Source organism: Microtus ochrogaster, linkage group LG1 (genome assembly GCF_000317375.1).
Source record: "Microtus ochrogaster isolate Prairie Vole_2 linkage group LG1, MicOch1.0, whole genome shotgun sequence".
NCBI classification, from domain to species: Eukaryota; Metazoa; Chordata; class Mammalia; order Rodentia; family Cricetidae; genus Microtus; species Microtus ochrogaster.
In genome coordinates this window covers 5,091,223-5,110,337 of record NC_022027.1, presented here as the reverse complement: position 1 = coordinate 5,110,337, position 19,115 = coordinate 5,091,223, and the positions used below count along the sequence as shown (strand labels likewise).

At 51.2% G+C, this 19,115-nt stretch overlaps 1 protein-coding gene across 11 annotated transcripts in view; it reads right to left on the bottom strand.

The window, feature by feature from the left end:
- Positions 1–19,115, bottom strand: part of Myo9b (myosin IXB) — an 87,954-nt gene that overhangs the window by 12,605 nt on the left and 56,234 nt on the right. For 3 of the 11 annotated variants that reach the window (XM_026785304.1, XM_026785313.1, XM_026785305.1), the window contains exons 12-24: positions 17,952–18,093; positions 14,889–15,093; positions 14,374–14,455; positions 13,217–13,306; positions 11,247–11,360; positions 9,478–9,517; positions 7,526–7,648; positions 6,750–6,830; positions 6,186–6,296; positions 4,414–4,536; positions 2,586–2,902; positions 1,306–2,172; positions 360–420 (exon numbers count right to left, since the gene is read on the bottom strand). In XM_026785304.1, the coding sequence (XP_026641105.1) occupies positions 360–420; positions 1,306–2,172; positions 2,586–2,902; positions 4,414–4,536; positions 6,186–6,296; positions 6,750–6,830; positions 7,526–7,648; positions 9,478–9,517; positions 11,247–11,360; positions 13,217–13,306; positions 14,374–14,455; positions 14,889–15,093; positions 17,952–18,093 (2,356 nt within the window). Of the gene's footprint in view, positions 1–359; positions 421–1,305; positions 2,173–2,585; positions 2,903–4,413; positions 4,537–6,185; positions 6,297–6,749; positions 6,831–7,525; positions 7,649–9,477; positions 9,518–11,246; positions 11,361–12,954; positions 12,970–13,216; positions 13,307–14,373; positions 14,456–14,888; positions 15,094–17,951; positions 18,094–19,115 lie in introns of all 11 variants that reach the window. The other 8 variants (XM_026785307.1, XM_026785308.1, XM_026785306.1 and 5 more) reach the window with 8 other exon arrangements.

Below are 19,115 nucleotides of genomic sequence, written 5' to 3'. Positions count from 1 at the left end.
AAAAAAAAAAGAAAAAAGAAAAAAAAAAGAAAACTTATATCTTATATTTTTATCTTATATTTCAGTTTTTGAGACAGGGTTTCTCTGTGTGGTCCTAGCTGTGTGTGCAGGAATGTACACACATATGCGGGTGCTCACAGAGGTCAGAGATAGGTCCCCTGGAAATGGAGTTACAGAAGGTCATCTGCAGGAACAGCAAGTGTTCCACCTTTAGAGGAAGGCTGTTGGCTGCTCTGTATCCCATGTGGCTGAAGCTGGCATGCACACAAGAGTATACTGCCCTGCCTCTCAAGCATCACAATGACAGGTGTGCACTACCAAGCTTGCTCAGCAGTGTGTGTGTGTTGCTGCAGCTTTACCTGTACCTTGACCGGAGACAGCTTGGAGACGTCACTGGTGGAGGAGGAGATGCGCCTCTCCCTGTGAGACCGCAGACAGCACTGTTACTGAAAGGCACCATGCAGAGGGTCCCAGTGCAGTGGCTTTCACTTGGGTGGGGTTTCCTTGCCCATCCCAGTAAACATTCACAGAGCAGACAGAGAGGACAGCTATCCGGCATCCCTCCATCTATCCCTGGTTCCATCCATCACCTAAGGATCCAGCCATCTCATACTCCATTTACCAGTCAATCTCTTTTTCCATTCAACCATCCTTCCAACACCCACCTACACACTAATCCATTCTTCTGTTTGATTCATCATGTTTACCTACTCACCTGTCAAACTCATCTACCCATCTACCCTCCACCCACCTACCAATGATCTGCCAGGCTACTGGCACGTGATGGGAGGGGCCAGTGATAACATTCAGCATTCTGATACACGGTGTCCCCAATTAACTCTGGGCCTCAATCCAGCAGTACCACAGCCAAGAAGTCCTGCATAGGTGGCCTGTCTCCAACTCCACACTCCCTTTCTTCAGTCCAGCATGGGTCCCAGAGGCTAGAAATGGGGTCCCTGAGGTACCTCTTCTCCTTTTCTTGTCACAGAAAGGGAAACTGAGACCCAGGGAACATAGAGTAAAGGAAGACCCACAGGGACCTGGCTTCTACAGCCAGTCCTGTTACAGACTGCCTGGCCAATGTTCATTATCTTTGCAGTGTTTGGAATGGCCAGGACCTGACAAATGCTCAGTGAGCTCCTTGTCAAACCTTACTCTTGCCTGAATGCTGGTCTGCTCCTATCCCTCGCCTTTCATTCTACTGACCCCTGCCTGACAAGCATGGCCACACGTGTTTAAGGCATTGAGCTTTGAGCTGGTGCTGCCCACCCAGTACCCCCAGGCCTGCATAGTGGGCAGACTTACGCTGTAGGAGTCAGGGTTGCCCCTACAGCCCGGTGCTTCTCACTCAGGTCCAGGGATTGGCTCAGCATGGTACTGGTACCACCAGCCGCTATCAGCTTCTTGCCTCGCCATATTTCCACAGCGGTGGCCAGCCGTTCTGTGTCTGGGTGTTGGTACCGTTGGATCTGGGTAGAGCCACTGGGACTCTCTGGCTTGTCCTGAGCCTTGAGGCTGTCCCCACCCTTGGCCTTATCCTTGGGGGATTCGGGAGTGGTGATGGGGACCACTGGGATGACCCTATTGTCTAGGGCCAGGCTAGTGGGCCGCTGTATGGGACTGAGACTAGGAGTCCCAGGTGGGGCTTCCACAACCTGCACCTGCTTTGAAGGAGAGTGGGCTGTGGCCTCAGTCCACGCCCCCGAGGGCAGTCCATCTTCCCTGTGTCCCTTTGTGTCCTCAGGTAAGTTCTCCCCTGTTCCCAGACTGGAAGGTTCTCTTAGGGTGCTGCTCTCCTCCTTGCAGGACTGGATGTGTTTGTTCTGTAGCTCAACATGCTCCAATCCTCGTTGCCGCCGCGACTCTCTCTTCTCCCGGCTGCTGGGGACTTTCTCGTGATTTTCTGCTGGCTCCGTTTTTTGCATTGGGGTGCCCTTTTCCAGGCTGGGTGCCTCCTTCTTAGGTGAGGACGTACCAGCTGGGGACCTGTCATTCATCCAGGTTTCAGTCTGTACACCCAGACTCTCGAGGTCCCCAGTCTGCTCCACAATAGGCTGCTCAGATAGCTGTTCGGTTGTGGTTGCAGGGCCCAGCTCAACCTCTGATGTCTCTGCTGCAGCTTCCCTGGCTTGTTCCTCCGCCTTCTGCTTCTCTGACATCATCTGGTGGAAGCTAGTGGGAAGGAAAGTGTGACACTGTGTCTGAAGTGGACATCTGGGTGACTTCGGGAGCACAGAAGGCTGAGGTCCACTAGGCCCCACCTGCAGAGACCCAGCCAACGTCCACTGAGTGTGGTTTCCCAACCAGCAGGACTGGATGCTCGGGATGGGAATAGCAGAAGAGAGGTATTTTGAGTTGGTGCAAGCAGCCCCTCTACCAGGCCTGAATCACCTGTCCTGGATGGCACGTGGAAGAAGCAGCCAGAATTCTCCCTCTTGAGCCTGCAATGGCTTGTTTGTAGTCAGGCCTTCCCCATCTCCCTGCACCCTGCCTGAGGTCCCCAGTTCTACCGTGAGGCTGGGTGCTAGTGATCTTGGGCATTTCTTCAGGGAGTGCTCCTGGGTGGGAATTCCTATTCCACTTACCTCCTGCGCTGCAGGTGGCCACGACAGAGGCTCTGTAGGCGGATGATGTTATTCCTCTGTCGGTGGTAGGCCCGACGCTGCAGGTAGCCCCTCCAAGCAGCCTGCAGGTACACAGCTGCCTGTGTCCTCTCCAGCGCACGGCGTACACGATATGAGCGCCAGCAGGCCTGGATGGCCAGGGCAGCATGCTTCATCTGCAGGAAGTGCCTGCGTTCCAGAACCATACGGAACCAGCTTTGCAGCAGCAGGATCCTACGCAGGACCTCGCCATGCAACCTCTCCTGCAGGGCCTGTCGCTCTGTTTCCTTCAGGAAGACCTGTGGGCAGGGGTAGAGGTGTGTCACCTGCAGAGTTTGTATAGCAGGGACAATGCAATCAACCAAGTCTGGAGTGACAGCTGTGACTTTAGTGACCTGAGACTATGCTGTTTTTGCTAAACAGGCTCTTGTGTAGCCCAGGTTGGCCATAAACTTACCATGTAGCCGAGGCTGGCCTTGCACCCCTGATCTTCCTTACTACTTAGGTGTCCTCACCAGCAGGTTAGGGACTGTAGTGTGTTGAAGCAGAATTCATGTAGCACAGCACTCATCACTGTGTGCACACAGGACACAGGCCAACACCAGGCTACTTCCACACCTTATGTTTTGAGACAAGGTTTCTCATTGAACCTGAAGGTTTCTCACTCACCTGGCTCCTGGCTCCGCCCCACCATCGTGGGATTGCGGTAATGGTCCACCCAGCCAGTTCTCAGTGGGGGCTGAGAATCCAACTCAGGTCCTCATCCTTGCACGGCAAGTGCGTATGAACTGTACCATCTCCCAACTGAGCTGAGCCATCTCACTACCCTTTCTTTCTTTCTTTTTTTTGGGACAAGGTCCTACTATTGGAACCCAGGCTGGAGAGGAGCTCACAATTTTGACTCAATCATCCAAACACTAGGATGACAGGCACGTGCCAGTCTGACATTTCATGTCAATGGGATCACACAGCAAACAGCCTTGTATATATGGTGTCTATCACTCAACCTGTCTCCTAGTTCAGGACATAGTATGTCAGAGTTCTGTTCCTTTTTGTGGACAGGCCACTGTCTGCTCACCCAGTCTGATGGGCACTCACTCAGACTGTGCACACTGAGGGCTGTGACTAGTCTAAACATGGTGTGTGTGTGTGTGTTTCTGGGAACATCTGGTTTCAACTCTCGTGGGCACTACCCTAGTATGGAACTGCTGGGCCCCCAGGTCCCCGTCTGGGACTGGAACTGGACCGTCAGGGCCTGAGTGCACCTGTGCAGCAAGAGCAGCTGAGTGATGCCGACGGCAGCCACCAGCTCACTCTGAGACTCAAGATGGTGTTTGGAAGGGAAGACACCACAAGAAAGGGAAGCAGTCTCGTGCTGACCTATGGTCTGGATGAGCCTCATCTCTTAACATTTTGTTTGGAAGCTTCAGTCAGTGTTGTAACCCTGAGGTGAGGGACCTTCAGGACGTGGGTCCCGGTGGAAAGAGGTGTCGTCCCCACCGGGTGCCCGTCAAAGAGAATAAATGTGCTTCTCACAGGACTTGCTGGCCCTCTATATAAACTGTGTGGGTCTGGAAGAGCTGGCCTGGGTCCTGTCCTCCTTGCTGCCTGGCTCGCCAGCTCCCAGAACAGGGAGTATCAGAGACCTCTGTGCTAAGCACCCAGCCTCAGGTACTCGGTCCTCGTGACAGAGAGCACTTCGCTGCAGAGCCCAGACCCTTCAGAGCAGTGTGGGGTACTGAGAGAAGTGTGAGGTCACACGTGGGTGGAGTGGGTGTGGGACAGCAGCTGCAAGTGTGGCAGTACTCACCTTTGTCTTCCCGATCTGGTAGTTCCGGCCATCCACCTGTAGCTTCCCCAGCAGGGCAGCAATGGCCTCCCTGCAGGGCTGGACATCCTTGGGCAGGAGCACCTGGAACTGCTCCGTGAAGTCCTGGCACGGGTAGGGAAGGACAGTGTAAGCACAGTTGGCGGTTGCAGTTACTTCATGAGTAGGGCCAGATTCCCTCTCTTGGTGCTGGCGCTACAGGTCCTGGGGCCTGTGCCATGTGAGTTGGACACAGCTGGACCTCACGTATTTCCAAACTTATTTCCTGAAGCTCAAACTTGGTTTTCTTTCTGTGTATGTGCAGTGCTCACGGAGGGCAGCAGAGAGCGTCAGACCCCCTGGAGTGGTGTCACCGACGATCAAGAGCCTCTGTGTGTGGGTGTATGGATCCCAATCTCTGCTCCTCCTGCTGAGTCATTCCTCCAGCTCTCAAAGTTGTTTCCTGTGCTTATTATTCCCCGAAGTTATGCATGAGTGACTACGGAGGACTTGGTGTGACAGTGAGGACAAATATGATTGAATACTTGGACCCAATTGAAGGAACTGTTTGGGAAGGATTAGAAGGCGAGGCTTTATTGGAAGAAGTATGCTATGTGGGTGGCCTCTGAGGCCTCTCAGTGTGCTCTCTGCCACTCCTGATGACACGTGTTCACTTTACCAGCACAGACTAAGAACCCTCTGGCCCTAAGCCCAATTCAACACTCCTTTTTACATGCTGGCTTGGTTTATCACAGCAACAGAAAAGTGACTAACTATGACAGAGCTCAAGTTGGTCTCATGCCAATGGTGACACAGGACAGGGTATTTTATTATTGCTTTTTTCCATTTCCATTGTGTATCATATTTTTGCATGTAAAATATGCAAAGTGTGCAACCAAATGCGAGTAGAGGCGGGAGACTGTTGTAGGGAGTCATCCTCCTTGGCGTTTCCACCTTATTCTTTGAGGCAGGGTCACTCAGCCAAACCAGAGCTCACGGATCCGGAGAGTCTCAATAATTAGCTTACTCTGAGACCCTGACTTGACTTTCTGAGGCTGGACTTGCAGGCAGGCCAGGGTCTTATCAGGGCTGGGGTCTCTGTACTTTAGCACTTGCCCACTAAGGCATCTCCCAGCCACTGAGAAGGGGATCTTAGTGGTGGAAGTGGCACTGCCCTGGTCCATGGCTAGAACCTGGGGCACTCATCCACTGAACACACCCTCAGCCACTATGTAAAAGACATAGTTGTTCTGTTTTGATAGTCTCTTTCCGCACCCCAGGCTGGCCTGGAAGTCACAGCAAGCCTCCTGCCTTTTTTGAAAGCTGAGATGAAAGATTCGGGATGTCCTATGTGTTTTAATTAAATGGAGGCAGAGGAAGGGTCCAGCCTGTTCCTGGGCACTGTGGAGCACTCACAACAGTGTTACAATTGCTGTCATTGGGGCCGGTGAGGTGGTACAGTTCAGTAGGTAAGGAGCTGGTAGCCAAGGCTGACAACCTGAGTTCAAGATCTAGGACACACACAGTGGGAGGAGAGAGCCGACTCCTGCTCAAGTCCTTTGATCTCCATAAATATGCCATGATGAGTTTATGTCATATACAAAATACAAAATAAGTGTGAACAAATACACTCAAGACACATCAAAACACCAGGCTAGAAGATGCTCAGGCAAGGACTCGAATGAGACTTCCAGTTCATTCAGTTCACAGGTATTTCCAGGTCTGCTGCGGTGGCCACCCCTGCAGGGCAGAGGGAGCGGGTGTGGGTGGCCTACCTGGAAAGTGTACTTGGCACTGTAGCCGGAGCGCCGGATGCGCACAGTCTCCAGCATGCCCGTGTAGCGCAGCTGCTGCAGGACCAGCTCGTCATCGAAGCAGAGTTCCTTCTGCAAAGGCATGAAGTGCTCAGGGGCTCTGTGGGATGTAATGTGTACTGTCATGTCGTCCGTGCCCCGTCCTCCCCGCCACTTCACCCTGTGCCCCAGCTCAGAAGCTGACCACTCCTAAAGGTTAATTTTTTTTCTGCCCCAACCTTTCTTCTTCTTTTCTTTTCTTTTCTTTTTTCTTTTCTTTCCTTTCCTTTCCTTTTCTTTTCTGAGGCAGGGCCTCATGTAGCCCAGGGTACCGCATACTCTATTTAATTCTCCAGCCTCCACATCCTTAGTGATGGGATGGCAGGCATGTACCCACCTTGCTAACATGGTGGACTCTGGGATTTCTTGCTGGACAAGTGCTCTACCCATTGAGTGCCAGCTCCAGTTCCTGCTTGTGGCTATTTTAGTCCCCACATTGGTGGTCAAGGCCTGCCCCCCCCCCAATATTCTGAGATCCCCACTCACCTTCTCGGCATTGGAGCGAATGCAGCGGATGAAGAAGGGCTCGGCCTTGCCCAGCGCCTCCAACAGCTTGTTAAGAGATGTCTGCAGGAAGAGGGAATGCAGACAGAGCTGCTGGCCAGGTGCAGAGCTCAGCGGAGAGGAGAGCACTGCACTGCTATATGATGGACACGTCTGGGCTGCTGGGGGTCATATATGCAAGGGAGCCATCCAAAGGCTCTGCTTGCTGCCTCAGCTGTGAGGACTCCTATGGTTGATCCAAGACTCTTTTGGAGCCACACGGCTGCTGTTTTTGCAGAGGTGGAGCAGATGAGTCACCTTGGAGGGGAGCATGGAAAAGGCCATTTCCCTTTCCTTTCCTTTTCTGTTTCTGCAGGGCTGGGGCCGAACTCTGTCCTTGCACATGCCAGGCAAGCACTTACCGTACCTAAGCTACATCCTCAGCCTTACAGACCTGTGGAGATGTCCCAGGCTCCATCCCAGCACCACAATAAAAATAATTTAGCACACACCTGTTGACTACCTGAGGACAACTTGGAGGACACGAGATCCTGGACCAATAAATAACAAAGTAATATCTCTCCGCTTCCTGGAAGCCAGTAGGAAAGCATTATGACCTCAGAACATGGCTCAACAGCCACGGTGACTGACTTGCTAACTAACGCTCTCCTTTGAATCTCAGTGGCTTTCAAACAGGAGTAATTTTGTACCTAGGGCACGCGAGTAACACCAGACACCTATGAGCATATTACGAGGCGTTGAGACAGAGGCTGCCCCACCTGGAACTGTGCACTGATGCTGGGTGGCTTCTTCTTCTTGTGAAGGTGCAGCAGCGACTTGGTGGTGCGGTCGTGCAGCGTCATGCCAATGATAAGCCTTAGGGACTTGGAGTCCAGTAGGTTCTATGACAGACACATAAGGTCGGGCCTGCTTGCCACAGCCTAAAGGCGGCACTGGCTCCCTGGGTGAGCACACCCTCAACCCCATCCCTCACCCTCAAGACAGGCCAGGACGCAAGTCCTTCCTGCCTATGCCAGGAGTTTCATGAATTCAAAGCCATTAGATCTCAAATGCCAGCATGAACTGGTGAAAGACAGAAGGACCATGTTTCCTCTGGCTGTGGGTAGGGCTAGGAGCCTGTTTAGACAGAGGTCTATGAATATCACAAGCCATATGGCTCCCAGGACATGCGGATTCCTCGCCTGTGACTGAATTCACTGGTCCAGCACACCACACTGAAACCAACATGCTTTCAAGTCTATGGTGATACTTTTTCCCTTTAAAATGCTCATGTAGCCCAGGCTGGCCTTGAACTCCTATCCCTGCCTCCAACCTCCCACTGCTCTGAGAACTGGCACACACCACTACACCTGGACTGGACTTTTCATTTATGGGGACAGAATTCTGCTCTGTAGCCTCGCCTGCAACTCAGTTCCCCTGCCTCACACTTCCCTAGAGGAATGACAGGCATGCGCCACTATACATAGCCAATCTTATACTTAACAAAACAAAACAAGTTATTTTTAAAAAAATGTATTTTATGTGCACGTGTGGAGGTCAGAGAACAACTTGCAGCAGTCAGTTCCCTCTTTCCATCATGTGAGTTCTGGGCACTGACAGTTTAACACAAACACGCACACGCAACTAGTGCTGCTGTGTCAGATTACTTTCTAGCTGTGAGTCTAAGGTGAAAATGGGATACACTCCGTAGTGAGACAGCATCATTCTGACACCTCACTGTATGCATGGACATGTCTCAGAATGCTTAGCAACAATCCAGAATCCCAGCAGCTACTGCTCTGCACAGTTTGACAAGAACTACTAACCGTATTAAAAAAACAAAACAACAAAACCCTCACACCGCCTGCTTTCTCTTCACGACTGTAGTCCAGGGTGTGGACAAGTGTGTGCCTTACACTCAGCACTGCACAGTGGCAGGCACAGTGCGGTCACTGGTCAGGCTCTAAGTCCCCAGAGAAGGCTCAAAGCCTGTGGCAGAATGAGCCTGGGCTCTGAAGACAGAGGGTTGCCTGCACTCCATTGGTAACCAGGGGTCCTGTAAACACTGAGGGGAGAGTTTGCAGGCTCTGTCCTGCCCTGTCCTGCAGAGGGGTCTCACAGGCAGCACCTGACTCATGCTGGGTAAGGATTAGCCCAGGGGCTTCTGGGAGTACCAGCTCTGGGGTGAGGAGGACCCTTCAGGCGTCCAGTTGGATCACTAGAGGGGCAGATTTAAGACAGAATATGGCTTTCTTTCCTGAGAGTGACCTCAACTCCTCCTGGGTAAACCATTGCAGGTCCTACTCTGACGAAACCCCAAGACAACTGAAAGCCAGGTCACCATGGGGAGAAGAATCTGATCTGTGCTGGGAACCCAGAGGCTGATAAAGGCTCAGCAGGGGTTTGCATCCCAGCTCTTCACTGGAGATTCTAGGAAGGGGCTCCACCCTAAGCCACACCCCCAACCCCTCACTTGGGGGTCCTAGACAGGGCTCTACCTCTGAGCCACACACCCCAGCCCCTCACTGGATGATCCTAGGCAGGGGCTCCACCCTGAGCAGCACTCTCAGGTGATACAGCTTTGTATTAGTGTCAGCTGGAGGAGTGAGCAGGAGGAATGAAAGAGGTCCCAAAAGTTCAGTGTCTCTCTCCCACCTCCCTGTCTCAGAACGACTTGAGAAAGGTGTTCTCAAGCCATGTATGATGTCGCCGTCTACCCGTGCGGGTTTACCTTTGGAATGATCTGCTTTTGTTTGATACCTTTACTCTTCCTGTCAAAATATTAAAAACGGTGTGAATGTGAGGGACATAGGGCTGGGGATTGTGTTAGTTCAGCAAGCCACGCCTTGCGGGTTAGATCCAGAGAGACAGAGAGAGGACAAGTGCAGCAAGGTCGCCACCGACTCCCCCCAGACACCCAAGAGCTCCTGCCTTCCGCACTGCAGACCTGTCACAGCTCCGTGTGCAGACTGTGCTGGAGGTTCCAGGATCTCTATGCAGCAATGACAAAGTGCACACAGCACTGAGGGCCCTGATACACTAAGTGACTGACCTACTCTGCTATGTCAACTCTCCACTGGTGGGGCAGACTTGCCCTGCAAAGAACAATGGCAGGGTGACTCTTCACTTGATCCTCCTAAGGGCATTTATTATTGGTTCTCCAAGCTGGGTACAGAACCCAGAGCCTTCATACTGAGATGTCCCTCCTCTGAGCCACACCCCAGCTCCGGGATGCTGATGGTAGAACGAAAACTTGAAGGCCTAATCCATGGTTCAGGGACTGGCAATTAATTCCAGTGGTCACACAGTGGTCTCATGTAGCCCAGGCTGGCCTGTACTTGCTATGTAGCTGAGGGTAACTCTGAACTCCTAGTCCTCTGCCTCCACCATCCCAGTGCTAGGATAATAGCGTGCAATATCATCCTTTTTTTTCCCCCCCAATGGAGACAGGTTAGCCTCAAACTCATAATCCTCCTGCCTCCGCTTCTTTTATGCTGAGTGTTAGGCAAGTGCCACGGTGCCTGGGTGTGACGTGGAAAAACTAGTGCACACAAGAATCCTAATCACTGTGCACATGGCCAGGAGCTGCTGTGTCCTCTCATGCCTCAGAGCTGGGAATGCTCACCCAGCCTCGTCCCTGGGCCACATCCAGTCCTCAGCTGCATCCCAATTACTTTGGGTTAAAAGAAAGTAACAGAGAAACTTATGCAAAAATCGCCTTTGGATATAGTGGCACATGCCTGGAGCCCCAGCTGTTCCCAGAGCTGAGGCAGGAGGATTCTTTGAAGATTTCTTTTTAAGCATGTGTGCACACAAGTGCAGTACCCATGGAGGCTAGATGAGGGGATCCTCAAGCTGGAGGTCCAGATGAGTTACCCAAGATGGGTGTAAGGAACTGAACTCTGGTCCACTGCAAAAGCAGCAAGAATTCTGAAGTGCTGAGAATCTCTCCACTTGGAGGAGGATCCTTGAACCCAGAGGTTGCAGGCCAGCTTGGGTGACATGGTGAGCCCCTGGCTCTGGGGTGGAATTGGGAAGAAGAACCAAAAAGTCAGGCTCCTCATGGGCACAACCAGTCAGCACAAAGGGGATTAAGAATTATCACCCCGTTTTACAGAGGAATGCTGAACCCCAAGGGAACTTAGTGGAATGTAGGCAGGGGCGGGTTGGAACCCAGGTTTATAGACTGGTCCCTAGCTTCACACGCTCCTTGCTTGCATGGGCTTCATAACAGCAGGCAAAGGCCAGGCAGAGAAGCTTGTGCTCTGTGGGCTGGCCAGGGCAGAAAGGGTCAGAGTCAGAGCGGGACTCCTCACAGGAGCTGCCAAGGACATTAAGGCTGGTCAGCAATGGCTGGCTGAGAGCTGGACTGTGAGGCAGTGGTGGGGGTAGGGAGAGTGTTAGTGGCTGATCGTATGGAGGATGAGCTGGCCAGCTGTGCTGGTGACAGGTGGGGGTGGCGGAGTGGCTGCTGCACTTGGAGGAGCTGGGGGGACTCACAGGAAGAAGGTGCGGGGCTTCTTGAGCCGACTGAGGGACTGGAGAAGCCTCCGCGGGTCCTCGCCCTGCCATGGCAGTCCTTTGAGGCTCTTGATGATTTGGTTATGCAAATCGCTAAGGGCCAGAAGGGGACCCGGTGACAGAAAGAAGAATAGTTAGAGCATGGCCCGCCACCTGGGGCCCCCAATGCCCACCAGGGTGTCCCCAGGCCACAGGAGACAAAACATGCATCTGAGGAAGGGGTGCGCAAGGAATGACCACTCTGCCCTTCCAGAACGAGGGGACTGAGCCAGATATGGCCACTGTCCCTGAGCTCAGGGGGCCATGGACTTATAACAGGACCTTGGCTAGCCTGGATCTTGATACATAAGCCAGGCTGACCTTGAACTCACAGAATCGACATCTGTTTGCCCAGCTTCCTTTTTTTTTTAAAGCATTTTATTTATGTGTGTGTATACATGTATGTGCATGTGTATCTCTGTGTGTGTAAGGTACTCTGGAGGCCAGAGGGGGTACTGGGTGTGACAGAAAGAATCAAGCATTTGTAAGTAGCCCATGTGGGTGCTGGGATCTGGGCTCTAGTCCAGCAGTGAATGCTCTCAACTGTAGGTTCATCTTTTGAATGCCAGGGTCTTCTATTTTTAAAGTGGTTTTCTTTACATCTTGGGGGATGTGCCATAGTCCGTGGAAGTCAGAGGACCGCTCCAGGCAGCCATGTGAGGACTTGAAGATCAAACTCAAGAGCGTTGGGAGTGGCAGCAGGTACCCTTCCCTGTGAGCTGTCCAGCCAGGCGGGATCCTATATTTATGAGCCTGTATAATTTGTATAAAATAGGTTGGGTCTACAGAGCATGGCCCGGGCTTGAACCTCCCTGGTACCCTTAAGAGACCTGCATTGCCTGGTACTTCTCGGCTGCCTCCTTCTAGCCCCAGGGGACCAACCTGTGTCCAGACATGTATGGGGACATGTGACTATTCCTGGGGTTTGGTACTTTTGGTACTTGGCAAATGGCAGCTAGCGACAATGTCCAACACCCTTTAGGACACAGGTGACCCTCACTGCAGGGACAGAACTAAGGTTAGGAACCGACCTGAAGAGGGTCAACTTTTTAAAAAATTTATTTTATTTTTAACTATGTCCATATGTATGTAGATACAAGTAGAGTTGGCACATGTATGCAGTGCCCACAAGAGTCAGAAAAGGGTGTCAGACTTCTTGGTGCTGGAATTGCAGGTGGTTGTGGGCTGGCCTAGGAGTGCTGGCAGCTGGGTCCTCTGAGAACGCAGAACCACTTCTGCAGCCCACACTTTTGCTGGGATGGTGTCCAAGACCTCATGCAAACTGGGCAGCTGCTCTGCCACTGAGTCTTGTCCTGGCTCTCACTTGTTATTCAGTATTTGTGTATCTGTCTGTCTGTCTGTCTGAGGGTGTGTGTGTGTATTTATTTATGTATTTGTGTGTGTGCGTGCACACACACCTGTGTGCACAGGGAGGGGGGGAGTTGGCTCTCTCCACCATGTAGATTCTAGCATGCACACCAATGTGGGCAGGTCTGTGGTTCCTTTATACAGGAGGCCATCTCACAGGCCCTCAGTTGTTCTAAAAGCATGTTTAGACTCTGAAGGTTGGCCTGAAGGAGCCCCTGTGTGCAGCCCCGTACTGTGATCCATGCACCATGCCTTGTGCCCAAATGGACGCCACACTTACCTCCGCTCCCTCGCTCTCCAGGGAGGCACAAGAGCAAAACAACATGGGTGACACAGGGTTAATGGGTCTTTACTTCCTTTACATGGCCTTCCTGTCTAGAGGGCTTCAAGTAGCGGCCATGGCTTCTGCCAATCCCTCAGTGCCCTGACCTGGCCAAATGTGCCAGTGTGTCCCCGGGGAAGGACACTGCTCTGAACTCCCAGACGGCGGCCCTGGCCTGTGCCTCCCTGGTCTTGGGTGCGAAGGCCTGGCTGCTACTTACTTCCTGCTCTCATAGAAAGACATGATGTCCTCAAAAGCGTTAACATCCAACTCCTCAGAGCGGTCAAAGGAGAAATCTAGCCCTGCACAGCTGCAAGGGAGAAGCTCAGTGAACCCAGCGGACATGCAGCCCTGACACAGCTCGACTAGGCAGGGGCCACACACAGGGAAAGAAACAGCCATGGGAATGGCACATTTCCTTTACTCGTCCCCTGCAGATGAGTAAAGCTAACTCCTGATGTGGTTCAGGGCTGTCTAATGCAGCCCAGGCTGGACTCAGTCTCAGCCCTCCTCTGCTGGCTACTACAGCATAGCTAGGCTGACAGATGCCTGCCCATGCCGACAGTTTCCAGCCTTGTGGGGTCCGCCCGGCTCTAAGACTGCTGGGACACCGCTTCCTGATCTTGAACTCCTTCTGGACAGCTGTCAAACATGGCTGACCTGCCATATTCCAAGTGCCCCTACTTTTTTGGTCAGTGTAGGGAAGTGAACCCAGAGACTCATTTGTGTTAGGCAAGTACCAAAATACAGAGGCATACTCCCAACCCTTTTATGGGCACCATGGTCTTGCTCTGTAGCCCAGGTTAGCCTTGGTCTTGCAATTCTTCTGCCTCAGTCTCCCAATAGCTGCAAGCAGAGGCCAACACCCGCAGCCCTGTTCGCATGCACTTCTACACCCTCTTGGAGCCAAAGGGGAAGGCTTAGGTCTCTGTCCAGGCTCACAAACTTCTCCCACTCAGAAAGGAAAACTCAGCAGAAGATGGTGTGGGGTCCAGACTGGGACCAGAGAAGAACCATCCCTGCACATTCCAGCCCTCCCTCAGGCTCAGGAACCCAGCACTCTACAGCAGAATGGCACCCTCAGACTGGGAGACTCTCTCAGCGGCTGTCACTCTGTAGTTGCAAAGGCCCCATTCCCATCCCCCCAGGCAAGGGAACCGAAAAGCATCTTCTGTGTTGACCTGCCCAGAGCAGATGCTGTCCCAGGACCTGCCTTCTGGGGACAGAAGGGCAACAAGCATGGGTCTTTGTGTCCATTCAGCTGCCTGAGAGCTTACTCAGGGCCACAGGAACCCTGGTATATAGTAGAGTTTCCACAGCTGTGTAAACAATGACACCTCACAGGGCCAATGGGGAATAAACTGAAGTCTCGCTCACCGATACAGTTTTTCTGAAGGGGTGTTAGCTCCTCTTGGTAGCTCTTCCGTGTGACTTCGAATGCCAGGACTACTTATTCCTGCTGGAGACACAGAGTGCACACTGTTTGGTCCCCCATGGTACAAAAGCTATTACTTCTGTGGAGTAAGCAGTCAATGCTTTTTTTTCTTTTGAGGAAATGGGAATTAAACCCAAGAACTTGTACATGCTATGTAAGCACAAACTATGTCTCAGCCCCTCACTGGGGGATCCTAGGCAGGGGCTCCACCCGAGCCATGCCCCCAGCCCCTCACTGGGGATTCTAGGTAGGGGCTCTACTGCTGAGCTGCACCTTAACCCTCTTTAGTCCTGAAGATAGACTTATTAACTTTCTCAATTCTAGACCTGAAATCATGATTTTCTGATTCTGCCTCTCAAATAGTCATGCCTAGATTTAGAATGGGCTATAACTGTTTGCCAATCATGTTGCTTGCTCTCAGGATTGGCACCAGGGAGGGTATCCCTTCAATTCCTACCTGCTGCCTTCTCAGCTCTCTCTGCACGCAAGCGCCCAGCCTCGCGCAGCACAGCCATGGCCCTGATGGCAGCCCGCAGCACAGCCCAGCGGAACACAGCCACTGGGTCCATGCCGATGAGCTGGCGCACATAGGAACTGTCACTGCCCCGCAGCAGTGCTACAATGTCAGGTCGCATGTAGTCCATGTTCTTCTCCCGGAAGTCCTGGTAAGGTGAGAGTGAAATCATAACATTGGTGCATGACTCAGCCAGGCTCTCTCCCTGTTCCCTCCTGCCCTTGGGCACACGGACTGAGGCATGCGGGCATCCTGGATCTGGACCACTTTTCAACTTCCTGTCTGCTTCATCACTGTGCACAACACCTACTGAATGCTAAGATAAGTCAGCTTTCACTGACATTCATCTCTGCTCATTCCTCATGGCTGAAGACTGGGCTCTTGTTTCTCATCTCTGACCTTGTCCCTTGTCTCAGTCCATTCAGGACATGGTCCCCAATCCCTGTGCTGACAGTCCTTGGACTGATCTGAATCAATCTGCTTGCTCCTTGCATTATTTTAGGGATGCCTAAAATAAATTTGCTATTGGATCTTGTCTCTCATCCCTTCCTCAATTTTGGGAAATGGCCTATGTACTCCTTAAATAACAACCTAAAATGGCCACCTAATGACAGATCCCAACACGGGAGCTTTCTAATTTCTGTCAGTGAATAGGCAGATGGAAAAGTTTCTTTCCAGCCATGCTAAACTCTTCCCTGTCTGCTTTTCCCTCTGCTGGGCTAAGCCTGTCTGGGGTGGGCTATTCCCCGCCTCTCTCACTCCTATCCTGCCACTGCACCATCTAGGCCAGAGAGTGGGTTCCCGTTCTCACCCCACTGAGGAGGCAGCACTTCCTGTCTACTTTATGTATGTGTGTATGTGTGAATGGTGTGGCCACACAGATGTAATTGTAAGTAGGGTCCTTGCAGGTGGGGGAGAGCAGATGCACTGCAGAGGTGGGTCTCTGTGTGTAATAAATGCCTTAGTGGGCCCTGACAAGGTGGATCATCACACAAACACACCATACGTAGTGGAGTATAAAAGTAAATTTTGAAAGCATAGTTGATGGCTTAAAATGGGTCATATAGGGAACCCGCTGCAGGAGGGAGGAACCTTAGGGGAGGAACCTTACAAGTCCATGGCTTGGCTCTCTCTTAAGCTCAAACAAAATGGTGGCAGTTGCCCCTAACAAAGATGGTGCCAAGGTTGACTGCCTAGCCGCTCAGGGCAAGGTAAGCTGGTCTTCTTACAAACTCCTAACACACAAGAGCTTCTGAAGCCTGGCAGGCCCTGCGCTAACAGCAGAAGGCAGATACAGCCCTTAAGCCCCTGGCCTAAAGACCATAGAGGATCCTAAGAAGTGGTTCTATCAATCGAGTAAGTTCTCTGTCATTTTTTTTAAATCAATAACTCCAAGGAAAACTTTATCCTTCTCAAAGATCTCTGATACAGTTTGATGGCTGAGAGGTTTTGCCAGTTTAAAAAGGACAACCTCACAAAACAGATTTCTTTTATTATTATTATTATTATTATTATTATTATTATTATTATTATTATTATTATTATTATGTATACAATGTTCTGTCTGCACATATCCCTGCAGGCCAGAAGAAGGCACCAGATCTCATTACAGATGGTTGTGGGCCACCATGTGGTTGCTGGGAATTGAACTCAGGACCTCTGGAAGAACAACCAGAGCTCTTAACCTCTGAGCCATTTCACCAGCCCCCAGGATAACTTCTTACCATGCTTAAATAAAAAATGTTTTAAGATACAAAACTCAAACAAAAAGGTGTTTTAAGGTATACAAATGCAAGTTATTAAGGTGTGTACCTGGAAGTTATAAAGTTCCAAGGACAAATGCAAGTTATCAGATTTCTCTCTCATTATGCTGCCATTCAGTCTTAACATTCTGATAAGCTACTAATCTAACTGGTGGAGAGCTGCTACTACTATACTGCAAATTGGGATTTCAAAGACTCCTTGCTCATTTTCTAAAGATACTTTTCACTGTGTAAAAACATCCGTCACAGTCATTTTGGCATAAATATACTGCTGTTTATACAATGCATGTATCTAAAACTTAATGTTTTCACAAACTCAAAGAATTCTCGTGAGTTTCCAGGGAGCCAAACTAAAGGATTCACCTTAAACAGGTCAGATACACCCCTCTCTCAATTCCCTGGTCCTGATACCCTCCTCTTCAATTACCAGGACCTAAGGAAAATTTTTTTTCTTCCTAAATTTAACCTTGTCCTCTACTCTGCCAACACCTTGCCAGGTCCAAGAGGCACTGGACAGTTCCACACCACAAATCCTGGACAGGAGTGAAGCAACCAGCTACCCCAGGACGTAACCAGCTTTCTCAGGTCTCCCAAGACTCTGACGCCCACAAATCAGCAGGAAGCAGTCTTGAGAACTTGACATCCTCATCCCCTTAACCTGCCACACCTAACTCCTTGCCTTTTGCCTTTTTATTATAAGAAAAAGACGGGAATGTTATAATTATTCTGGCCTGCCCTGTCACCTAGGAACCCTGTCCCTTTAAAAGAAAAGCTCCACCCACTCCAAATCTCCCCCTTCCCACCAAGACAAGCTGATCTTACGCCTCTTCTCTTCTTTCCTTTCTCTTGTCAGTTCTTCTGAAGAGGCAGCTTCTGCTTCTTTCCTTCCCCCCTTTCTCTTCCCTCTCTTCCCGTTTCCCCTTACCCTTACGCCCTCCCATTACCCACTGAATAAACTCTATCTACCCAAGTTCTCTTTATATGGGGTATCTGTCTGTCTCCCACCTGCTGCTCCCATTTGCAGTAGGACCTGCCAGGTTTATCCACTCCATAAACCTTAACAGGCAGTTAGCCCTTGGAACCCATGGATGCCCTAGGAGCATTATGAGAAAGGACTGACAATACCCTGGCTTGACTGGCATTGAGGTTTGGGGGTGAGTCCAAGCATCCCCAGAATGTGCTGTCCCCACTGAAAAACAGCAAAGGGTCCAAGAGAGCAGCATGGGCGTGGGGCCACACCTACCTTGATCTGATACTTCACTTTGCCTGCAAAGTGCTGGATGATGAAGGCGGGCTCCAGGACTGGTGTGCCCAGGAAGTACTTATTCTCCTCATGCTGCTGCTTGAACTTGGCCAGCAGGGTGTGACTTGTAGCATGTGGGAAGCTGCAGATAGGGAAGGACACACTCAGCCAAGAACCCGCAGTGAGAGGAGAGTGGAAAGACACCAAGCTGCTGAGAGGGGCTGATGCCAGGTAGTGTGGATGGAGGATGGATGAGGAGAGGACAGAATGAGTGCTGGCACCTCTTTAGTTATTTCTTTATTCGCATGGTGTATAAGTGTGAGCATGCATTTGTGGAAGTCAGACAGCCTGCAAGAGCTGGTTTTCTCTGTGTAACCAGAGGACCCGACCCTGGGGATTAAACTCAAGTCTTCAGGCTGTCATCTTAACTGACCAAGCTACCTAGCTGCCGCTAAAAGCTTGTCAGCTTCTCAACATGTACTGAACATCCATGTGGCAAGTGTGGGACCACAGGATTAACACAGAGCAGTTTCAGGGGTACAATTCTTATATACCCCAAAAGGTTGTTTCTGCTGCCCACTCCACTGTAGATCAGGTTTGCTTGTCTCTATCAATCTCCAGGCATGGGTCTGCTAGCTTCTCAGATCCCACTCTGGAGTGGCCTCTAGTTTTAGATCCATGTGTACCTGGATGTGTGCCCTGGAGCTGAGGCCCTTGATCTCCACATGAAGGAGAGTGAGCATGGCCTCACAGATAAAGCAAGGTTCTGTTCTGTTGGGAAGGAGGAGATGGAGGAGTAAGAGACTCCTTGTACCTGGCTATTTTTGCCACTTGGAAGGGAAATGCCTCCCTGGGTTTTGGCACACCCTGCTGGTTCCAGCTTCACTGTAAACAAAGGCAATGCTAGGTGTGTGCCAGATGCCTGGCTCTGGGGCTCCACAGCTTGATGAGGAAGGAGGGCTTTCTGGCAGGGGAGACACAGTAATTCAGGGCTTGGAAGAAGGTCTGGGAGGTGGGATACTCACTGCCTTGGGCACCCCAAAAAAGAAAATATTTAAAAAATTTGCAGTGATAAATATTAACATGGCTGTTTCAGGAAGCTGAAACCAGGGCCAGCAAGACAGTCAGCAGGTGAGGATACTTGTGGCCAAGCCTGACGGCAGG